Consider the following 10,731-nt stretch of genomic DNA (forward strand, 5'->3'; position numbering starts at 1 on the left):
ATACTTCCCAGCTCTGATGTGACATTGGTCCCATGCTGATAGGTCTCTGCACATTTTAGTCCTGGCTATAAGCCATTCTTAACCAGGCGATAGCATTTGGGGATAAGGGTGAGGTTTGGCTGCATCATTTGCATCTCTAGTCATGAACAACAAGGCAAAGAGGCGGGGCTCATGTGTAATGCAGCATCAGGGGAGGAACTGCTTATGTAACTGGGACAGCAGATTTAGCAGGAGAGAGGAGGCGCAGAGGCTTGGGGATGGGAGCAGTGAGTTGTCGGAAGGGGCAACATGCCCAGATGGCTGCTCCTCATAAGGTAGGGTGTGGGGCTCTGGCAGCTTGTTTAGGGGAGGTGAAAGGCATGAGCTTGAGGCCTGGGAACTGGTAATAACAGTGTTGTCCACTGTGGGGGTGGGGCAGGGAGGTGTTACCATCAAAGTATTTATGGTAGGTGCAGTACTGAATCTGATGCCTTATCAGGAAAATATCCAAATATTACTTTCCTAGAGGATTTTAATTGTGTGCAGGAAATCCAGACCTTGGCGTGAAGCAAGGACAGTAGCAATTTTGCCTGGGGTTCAAATTTACATCTCTAGGGTTGAGATTTGAGGGAGTGCCTGCTAAATGGGCAGAACCTGTAATGCCCCAGGGGCAGCAGGTTTAGTGGCTCCTTTGGTTCTCAGCAGGGTGGCAACATCCAGGGCCCCTGGGTCCCCCTGGGTCCGAGGCTAGAAGAGCCTCTGGCCAGGTGTGGGGACCACCAGGTCAGGTCTGAAAGAGTTGCTGTGGGGACTACAGGGGCATCAGTTCCTGCACCAGGAGCCCCTGGAGCCAGCCCCACTGCTAGTAGAGAAGCCTCTGCCTGAGTGGCCAGTGCCTCAGTTCATCAACCTCTTTCTGCCGGAGTTTCCTATTAGGCCCCTTAGGGGGCATCAGCAGCTGAAGGTAGGTCAGTGGAATCCCTGGAAGGGGTCTCAGTCTTGGGGAGAAATCTAGAAACAATCAGTCTCAACTGCCCTGTTCTCCACTTCTCTGTACAGATTTTAGGCCTTGTGGCTAAAGGCTCCTTTGGAACTGTCCTCAAGGTGCTAGACTATGGCCAGAAAGCAGTATTTGTGGTGAAGGTAGGGACCTAGATGCTCTTCCACATTATTCTCTAGTCCCTGCCTCCAATCTTTATTCCAGAAAGGTTGGGAGGAATAAACAATTTAATACACTATTCCCCACTAGGAGTCATCACTCCTCTCCTTTTATAGGTGGTGCCCAAGGTAAAGGTCCTACAGAGGGACAACCTGAGGCAGTGCAAAGAGGAGGTCAGCATCCAGGTATGCACAGAGCCCTGGAAAGGATCCTAGGAAGAACCAAACCACAGGCGGAGAAAGCACCTTTCTTGTCCAACTGTCCTGCTTTTCCTGGCTCTGACCCCTCCCTCTGCTTCAACCAGGAGATCCCAGGAAAAGTAGCTATCAGTAGAGTAATTCTAGGTCCTGCCAGGGAAATCTCTCCAGCATGTCCAGTGTGTTCCTTAGTACTGGGATTACCAGGCAGGCAACCTGTACTGAGAGGTGGGGCAACAGCTTCCTTTCTGCACAACAAGGTAAATCCTGACTTCTTGGCTGCCTTGATCCTCAATGACCCTGATCCTAACTTCCTGTTTTCTTGTCCATAGCGACAGATCAACCATCCTTTTGTACACAGTTTGGGGGACAGCTGGCAGGGAAAACGGCACCTCTTCATGAGTGAGTGACTGGATTCTCTCCTCATTCCCAGGGGTCCTTCTACCATACTCCCCACCTGAGATTACCCATCCCTTTGGCTTGTTCTGCCTTTGCTCTGTTCCCCTTTTCATAGTACTTCTCTCTCCCAGAGGGAGAGGGAACAGCAGGTGGCATCAGTTTGGGCAGGAGGCATACGATGCCTTGAGCCCAGGCATAGTAGCCCCCAAATACTGCCTAGACTTCTGTTACTTTGCAGTGTGTAGCTACTGCAGCACAGATCTGTACTCCCTGTGGTCCGCTGTTGGCTGCTTTAGTGAGGCTTCCATCCGCCTCTTTGCTGCTGAGCTGATCCTGGTGCTGTGTAAGTGAAACAGGAGTGGTAATAGAAATGAGGGAAGAATTAAGCGGGGAGGGAGGCAGAAGAGAATTGATATTAACTCTGGAGGTCAAAGAACAGGGATAGGAATGAGGTGGGAGCTATCAGGGAAATTGGAAGGACAGGAGAGCTTCAGCACACACCCCATGCTTGCTGTCATCCACAGGCTATCTCCATGACTTCGGCATCATCCATCGAGATGTGAAGGTAGTTAAATGCTTTTTCTTTTTGTTTAAGGAGGGACTTCAGTAAGATGTTCCAACAGGTCCAAGAAGGCGGGAGGAGCTGCTGAGAAGTTGACCTTGGGGCCCTCGTGCGTGTTAAGGATTTGGGCAAGGGCCCTCCAAGTACAGACTTGGATGCTGAGCTAGGGCATCTTCTTCAGCTGGGGGGTATAGTATACATGATGAAAGAGGACTGAAAGGAAGAGGATGAATAACTTCTCACCTGTGATTTTTCAGATGGAGAATATCCTTCTGGATGAACGAGGTAAGTCCTTTTCTTTTCCTAGTCCCAGAATGAGAGTACCTCAGTTTGGAAGTAAGTCATGGCTGATGAGGGTTGGAACAGAGTGGTGCTGATGGCTTGCTTTTCACAGGCCATCTGAAACTGACAGACTTTGGCCTGTCCCGCCACCTGCCCCAAGGAACCCGAGCCTATACTATCTGTGGCACTCTTCAGTACATGGGTGAGAGAGAAGCTAAAGCTGGTGGGTAAGCATTGGGCAGGAGGATAGCCAACAGATATCAGTGACAAGTATCTTTCATATCCGTAGCCCCAGAGGTCCTGAGTGGAGGGCCTTACAACCATGCTGCTGATTGGTGGTCCCTGGGTGTCTTGCTTTTCTCTCTGTCAACTGGAAAGGTGAGAGAATGGTAGTGATGTTGGGCAGAGAAGATAGGAGTTGCCCTGCGGTGGGAAGAAAGGCCACCTTGGGAAGTCTTGCCTTATTTTTACTAAGCAATGATACCTTCCCACCCCTTAACTCAGTTCCCAGTGCCCGCAGAGAGAGATCATGTGGCCATGTTGGCAAGTGTGACCCACTATGACTCTGTGATCCCAGCTTCTCTTAACCAGGGGCTCTCACTCCTGCTCCATGAGGTAAGGGTGGGCATGACTTTCCTTCTTGACTACAAAAACCATTCACTTCTTTCCCTATCACTGAAGTGATACCTCCCCATTCCTCTGATTAATTATTAAGGGGGGATTCCAACTTGATCAAGTACTACCTCACTACTTGCCTTCTAACCAACACTTCAAATTTTATTCGAGTTCCTGGTCCTCCAAAGCTCGTCCCCATCCATAGCAGGTCACTTCTGAGAGAGTGGGCTAGTGCTGCTCTCTTACCATTACTACTACTTTATTCCTACCTTTGCCCCCAGATTAGCCTGTTTCTCCCACTTTTACATATCCTCTACTCTTTTGGGTTCTTCTCCCTGCCCTCCACAGATCCATGAACTTCTTTCTCCTTTTCCAGCTTCTCTGTTCAGTCCCTTTCCTATCCCAGTCTCTCATCCTTCATGCTCTATTTCTCTTCAGCTGTTATGCCAGAATCCCCTCCACCGTCTACGTTATTTGCATCACTTCCAGGTCCACCCTTTCTTTCGGGGTGTGGCCTTTGACCCAGAGCTCCTACAGAAGCATCCAGTGAACTTTGTCATGGAGACACAAGCTACCCAGCTCAGTCCATCATCGGAGTCCACGTTCTTCAAGGACTTTGACTGTAATCTGGAGTCCTTCCTGGTGCACCCCAGCCTGGCTTGAGCTCCTCTACTGTAGTTGGGGCTCATCTGGGAACCTGAGGACCTCCTCTGCTGCCAATTCAGTGTGACCACCTTGATGATTCAGTTTGTTTTTACTTTGTAGCCTCTTATCATTCTGTTCCTCTAGGTGTTGAACCAGAGTTCACACTGGGCATTCTGTGTTTGGTAGTCACAATGCCCTAGTCCTTACCCCATCATACAGCCCATCTCTCAATTCAACATCTCAGATCAGAGTGTGGACCTTTTCCTTTGTTTCATTTCTCCAGTGTTTATACCCCGCAGTTTTTAGCCAGAATTTTATTCCACTTTTCCTTCTCCTTGTTTCTGTGCCATGTTTCCTTTTGTGAGCAATAACAGCACTTCATGGGTTCCCAAGGTGCTGCTATTTATGTGTTTAATAGGCTTGTCAGAAGCAGTATGAATGTTTTTCAGAGTTCTCAAAAGCTGGTATTTGTTTCAACCCCTAAATATGCAGGTAAAACATATGATCTGGGGGCTCAAAGTCAGTCTAACTTTTAAAAATTTAAAAAGTGAATCTAATAGCCTACTGTGAGGAAGAGAATAAGAAGTGAAACATGAGTGGGTTAAATGTCTTCTCTAGGGGGTAACTGGAATAGCTATACACATTTTTTCCAAAATAAAACCTCTTTGAAGGACACAAGGATTCTTAAACTGATCACTTCCCTAGATGGCCCAGGTTTCAGTTGGTGATGGGCAAACCAAGGGATTAAGAGGCATGATATCAACCTTGAGATTTAAGATCAGAGATGTAACTCAAGAACCTTTTCCTTTAGGAAAATCATCTGGACCTTAAATCTGTATACATTTCTGGCCTTTGTGACTTCATTTTTCTTAAACCAACTTCTTAAAAGTTTCATTTTCGTTATTCTTCAGTTATATCTGATCTCTCTTTCCAAACCAAAGAGAGTCTGGGAAGTATTCTGAGTACTATTTATTAATTTTGTCCCTGGATTAAGCCAGATTTGCCCTGTACATAGCTGGCATTTTATTGGCCTCTGCAGAACTGCTTTTTCTGAATTGTACTTTGGCAATCCATATGAAAATCCCTATGAAATTTAATTGCTGTGGATACTGCAAAGGGTGTTTATCATTATAATTCATAATGTTCTATATAAGGATGCATGGAAGAAATTTTCTCTGAACCCAGTTATTCTTTTCCTGAATTGCTGGTTGGTTTTTACCTTAAAGACAGTAAATATTCAACTGACTCTATTTTTCTTTTCATATTGATGCTAGACCACTTAGAGCCCAGTTTGTGGCCCACTTCCAGCAAGTGTTTAGGACATCATGTTATGTTTTGTATGCTAGCCACATTCTTGGTTCCATCATCTTCCTTTTTGACCTTTACTTTCCTTATTCTCTTCTCATTTTTCTATTTTAGTCCTTTTTTTTACATCTTACTAGATTATCTCCATCTTTGTAAGCCTTTTAGAATGAAGTTGAGATATAAATAAGTAAATGAATGTATCCTTGATCCTTTTGATTATCTCACTTGTTTCTCTTTAGAGACTTTTTAGGCTTTATTACATATTTTTAAAGTTGTAATGACCAGAACTGCCACACTGGATAAAAACCAATACTGGGGGCTTCCCTGGTGGCGCAGTGGTTAAGAGTCTGCCTGCCAATGCGAGGGACACAGGTTCGAGCCCTGGCCCGGGAAGATCCCACATGCCATGGAGCAACTAAGCCCGTGTGCCACAACTACTGAGCCTGCGCTCTAGAGCCCGCAAGCCACAACTACTGAGCCCACGTGCCACAACTACTGAAGCCTGCGCGCCTAGAGCCCATGCTCCGCAACAAGAGAAGCCACGACAATGAGAAGCCTGCACACTGCAACAAAGAGTAGCCCCTGCTCACTGCAACTAGAGAAAGCCCGTGCACAGCAACAAAGACCCAACACACCAAAAAATAAATAATTAAAAAAAAACAAAAAAACAATACTGAATACTAGAAATGGGAATCAATGGCTTCTAAAATAGTAGTTAAGAGTATTAGATTGGGGCTTCCCTGGTGGCTGGGCCCGTGAGTCATGGCCGCTGAGCCTGCGCATCCGGAGCCTGTGCTCTGCAACGGGAGAGGCCACAGCAGTGAGAGGCTCGCGTACCGCAAAAAAAAAAAAAAAAAGAGTATTAGATTGGAATTTAGGAGACCTGGTGCCTAGACCCACCAATAAATATTTCGGTGTCTTTATACAAGTCATTTTAACTCTCTGGACCTAGTTTTCCTAATGTATACAACCACTGGTTCTTCATTGTGGGAGATAGGTTTCAGATTTCTGTGATGCTTCTTCAAAGGGCAGATGCAGATGATTTTATGATACCGTGTGTCTGGCCCAGTGTTAATTAATGTTCAGATCGCCCAACATTATATAGCCTCTCTGGTCACAGCAGCATATTGGTTTAAGGTCTTTAGGACATGGTTAACATAATGTCACTAGGGTCCCTTTCCTGGGTCATGTTAGATAGCTTAGAGACCAGGATCATGTAAGTGTAGTTTGAATCATTTCTTATCAAATGAGGACATTTTTAACATACTCTCTTCAATCAGTGGTGCTTACAGCAGTGTTTCTCAGGGTAGAGTGGAGGCAGTGACAGAAAAAGTTTCACAAAGTATAATTTGAAAAAGCACTGCCTCCACCCCACACCTACCCCAGTTTTGATATGCTCATCCCTGGAAGGCATTCTTTCCTGCCACCCTCCACCCCCATTCGGAATCACTGACCTAAAAATAAATACCTTCTACTTATTCACATGAAATTCATTAAAAAAAATTTGTTTTATATACAACCTGAAATGATCTTTTAAGTTTAGCCCTACATTTTGATTTTTCATTACCTAGAAGAAATCAGATACACTTTTAAGTATGGATATTTTGCTCTGTACTCCCTTCTATCTTTTCTAAGAATTTAAGATTAGTCTTATAAATAACAGGGACCTACTGTATAGCACAGGGAACTATATTGAATGTCTTGTAATAACCTATAATGGAAAAGAACCTGAAAAAGATTTTATATATACACACATATATATATATACCTGAATGACTTAGCTGTATACCTGAAACAACACTGTAAACCAACTATACTTTATTAAAAAAAAAATTAAGTCTTAACACCAAAACTTATATTCTTCTTTTAGAAAAGTGTCCTTTTAGTTCTACTCATTGTTTCTTACCTCTAACCTAAGTTACTTTATCATATATTGACCAGTTCATTTGTTCACTTGTTCATTGATTTAACAAACTGGTAATCTCAATTCCTCGGTTTACTTCTTTAAATAGAGTCTTCAATGTAAAAGTCTTGTCAAAGCTTTTTTGAAAAATTGAATAAAATCATATTCACTGTATTATTAGCCCCTGTTACAGGCTGAATTGTGCCCCCTCCCCATTGATATGCTGAAATCCTAACCCCTGTACTTCAGAATGTCATGGTATTTGGAGATAGGGTCTTTACAGGTATAATTAAGTTAAAATGAGGTCTTATGGGTGGGCCCTAATCCATAATCCAATATGATTGGTTTCCTTATAAAGCGGGGCGGGGGGGGGGGCGCGGAACTTCCCTGGTGGCCCAGTGGTTAAGAATCCGCCTGCCAATGCAGGGGACACGGGTTCGATCCCTGGTCCGGGAAGATCCCACACGCCGCGGAGCAACTAAGCCTATGCACCACAACTACTGAGCCTGTGCTCTAGAGCTCGTGTGCCACAACTACTGAGCCCGCGTGCCACAACTGAGCCCGCGTGCCACAACTACTGAGCCCACGTGCCACAACTACTGAAGCCCGCACGCCTAGAGTCTGTGCTCTGCAACAAGAGAAGCTTCTGCAATGAGAAACCTGCGCACGGCAATGAAGAGCAGCCCCCGCTCGCCCGCAACCAGAGAAATCCCGCGTGCAGCAACGAAGACCCAACACAGCCAAAAATAAAAATTTTAAAAATTAAAAAAAAGAAAAAGAATACATTTACATAAAATATGAATGAATCAATCAAGATAAGAAATCCAGATGCTTTGAAAGGAAAGATGACATCTTAACCTCATAAATGTTTTATCTTTGTATGGCCAAAGATACCATTAATAAAGTCAATGGACAAAAAATAGATCTAAAGAAAAATATTTGCAGTGTGATGGCAGTTAATGTCTATAATACAGAACTCTTACAAATTAGAAAAGAACCTATTTTTTTAAAGAGGACATGGAATATGAAATGATGAATGAGTTAATTAGATCTATATCAGTTGACTTAGAAGGCTCAATACAAGACATTGAGTGGGAAAAAAATGCAGAAGTGTAAGAAATGATGCCATTTCTGTAGATGACTCTCAATGCTTACTTCCCCTCCGTGTGTGTGTGTGTGTGTGTGCGCGCGCGCGCGCGCGCGCGCGCGAGAGAGAGAGAGAGAGAGAGAGAGAGAGAGAGAGAGAGAGAGAGCCTGGGAGGGAGAGGGGAGTAATGCAAATGTAATGAGAAGAGGAAAAGAAAGGCACTAGCTCTCAATCCCAGAGACCCCAGTCTGCACGTCAATTAATTTGGGTAAAAAAAAAAGCGTGTGTAAATAAAAAACAAAATCCTTGTGTGTGTGTATACATATGTTGTTGTTGATTTTTGGCTGCATGGCTTGTGGGATCTTAGTTCCCTGACCAGGGATCGAACCCCGGGCCCATGACAGTGAAAGCGCCGAGTCCTAACCACTGGACCACCAGGAAATTCCCTGCATATGTTTTTATAAAGGCATACACACTATTCGTTACCTCAGGCAGGTAGAATGGATGGGGGAGGCTGTGCCTTTAATATGTCTTTGCATTGTATTGTTTCACTTGCTACAACGAGCATCTCTTATTTTTTACAACTTGAAAAACGCCAAATGAAAAATATCATGCAGGGAGTTCCCTGGTGATCGAGTGGTTAGTTAGGATTTGGCACTTTCATCGCCGTGGCCCGAGTGCAATCCCTGGTTGGGGAACTGAGAGCCCGCAAGTCACGGAGCACGGCCTCCCCCCCAAAAAAAATTCATGCAAAACAACACCAACAAATTAATTCTGCTTATGTTGCCTATTTACAATAGTATTGTCCCTCTCGTCTACCCTCCATATCCCTCCTAATTTGCTGCTGGAAGCACTTTATCTCTTTGGTTACTCACCTGGCATCTGACATACCAACTGCAACAAGGACTAAGCATTCCAAGTCACACTTTATATAATACAAGCTTTTACTACTGGCACTTAAGAGTTTTTCTGTCTTGGTTTTTCTGCCCCTTTCACCCTTGTTTTATTTGTTGGACCTTTTTGATTGACCAGAAGTACATATACCTTGGGATTCCCTCTGCTAAGTCTGGGGGAATCCCAGGCTCAAGTCTGTGTTCTGTTGTCTTTCTCCCAGTTTTCCAGACAAGCAACTGTTATCTCTAGCGTCTTTAGGTTGCACCATTATGTTTCTAAAGCAGTGTTGTCCAACAGAAATAATGTAAGCCTCATAAGTAATTTAAAATTTGCTAGTAGCCCCATTAAAAATTAGGTAAAAAGAAACAGATGAAATCAATTTAATGTATTTTATTTAACCCAATGTATCTAAAATATCATTTCAACATGCAATCAATATTTAAAATAAGATATTTTATTCTTTTCTTTTTTCATACGAAGTCTTCAAAATCTAGTTTGTATTTTACACCTATAATACATCTCAATTTGGACTAGCCACATTTGAAGTGCTCAATAGCCACATGTGGCTAGTGGCTATGGTACTGGACAACACAGTTCTAGAAGAGCCCATCCCCTGAGGGCCCCGAAGTTCGTAACATTATAGCTTTTCCTCTCTGGGTTATTGCCTTTTCCAAATTCATTATGACTTAAGAGTGTAAATAAGGTGCCGTGAGCGTTCAAAGGAACATACTTCATCATAAACTAACTCTGGGGACTTCCCTCGTGGCGCAGTGGTTGAGAATCCGCCTGCCAGTGCAGGGGACACGGGTTTGAGCCCTGGTCCGGGAAGATCCCATATGCCGTGGAGCAATTAAGCCCATATGCCACAACTACTGAGCCTGCGCTCTAGAGCCCACGAGCCACAACTGCTGAGCCTGAGTGCCACAACTACTGAAGCCTGCGCACCTAGAGCCCGTGCTCTGCAACAAGAGAGGCCACCCAATAAGAAGCCCGTGAGCCGCAACGAAGAGTAGCCCCCGCTCACCTCAACTAGAGAAAAGCCCGCACACAGCAAGAGACCCAAGGCAGCCAAAAATAGAATAAATAAAGTTTTAAAAAATTATATATATAAAAAAACTGTAACTCTGAATACTTAACTTTAGGCTGTTTTCAAAAATCAATCCCACCTCCAGTAGCTAATTTCTCACACAGAGGGGTTTCAAGCGAGAGGAGAATACAGTAGTCGGTAGTGTGGGTGGCAATCTTGACTCTGCCATTTTACTACCTGTGGGCATTAGGCAAAAGACATTATCTGTGACTCGGTTCCTACGTCTGTAAAACGGGGATATTTACTGTGCCTACTTCATATGCCCTTTTGGGGATTAAAGGAGTTAAGATATAAAAGGCATTTGGAAGAGTGCCAGGTGCCTAATAAATGTTCAATACTTGTGAGCTATTATTGTTCCAGTAAACTTGTTGCAGACCCTGAGTTAAGTCCCAAGAAAACCCCAGAAATTCTGAAGAGGCTAAATGACAGCGCAGGCTGAGAACCACGTCTCAGGCCATCACGGACGCAGGACCTATGAGCGGACCGAGCAGCCTACGTAAAAAACGCTCCACTCGCCTTCTCTTCTATACTCCCGACCGGCTCCTGCCGGTCAAGGCTGAGATAGCTGAGGGAAACCCGAGGAGAAACTTCCTAAGGCCAGGCCACGGGGACAGCTT

General features: G+C 44.5%; 1 protein-coding gene across 1 annotated transcript; it reads left to right on the plus strand.

Moving 5' to 3' along the window:
* Window positions 1–94: 94 nt before the first annotated feature.
* On the plus strand, window positions 95–5,613 carry RSKR (ribosomal protein S6 kinase related). Its single transcript, XM_029211799.1, is given in 13 exon segments — window positions 95–314; window positions 682–702; window positions 704–943; window positions 1,039–1,122; window positions 1,255–1,323; window positions 1,668–1,737; window positions 1,973–2,077; window positions 2,259–2,299; window positions 2,554–2,581; window positions 2,691–2,780; window positions 2,868–2,956; window positions 3,083–3,193; window positions 3,632–5,613. Coding segments are annotated over 13 exon segments (1,230 nt in total). The 5' UTR covers window positions 95–257; the 3' UTR covers window positions 3,857–5,613.
* Window positions 5,614–10,731: the final 5,118 nt, after the last annotated feature.

This window comes from Monodon monoceros, unplaced genomic scaffold, assembly GCF_005190385.1.
Source record: "Monodon monoceros isolate NGI ecotype Baffin Bay Population unplaced genomic scaffold, NGI_Narwhal_1 Super_Scaffold_9, whole genome shotgun sequence".
In the NCBI taxonomy this organism is placed as follows: Eukaryota; Metazoa; Chordata; class Mammalia; order Artiodactyla; family Monodontidae; genus Monodon; species Monodon monoceros.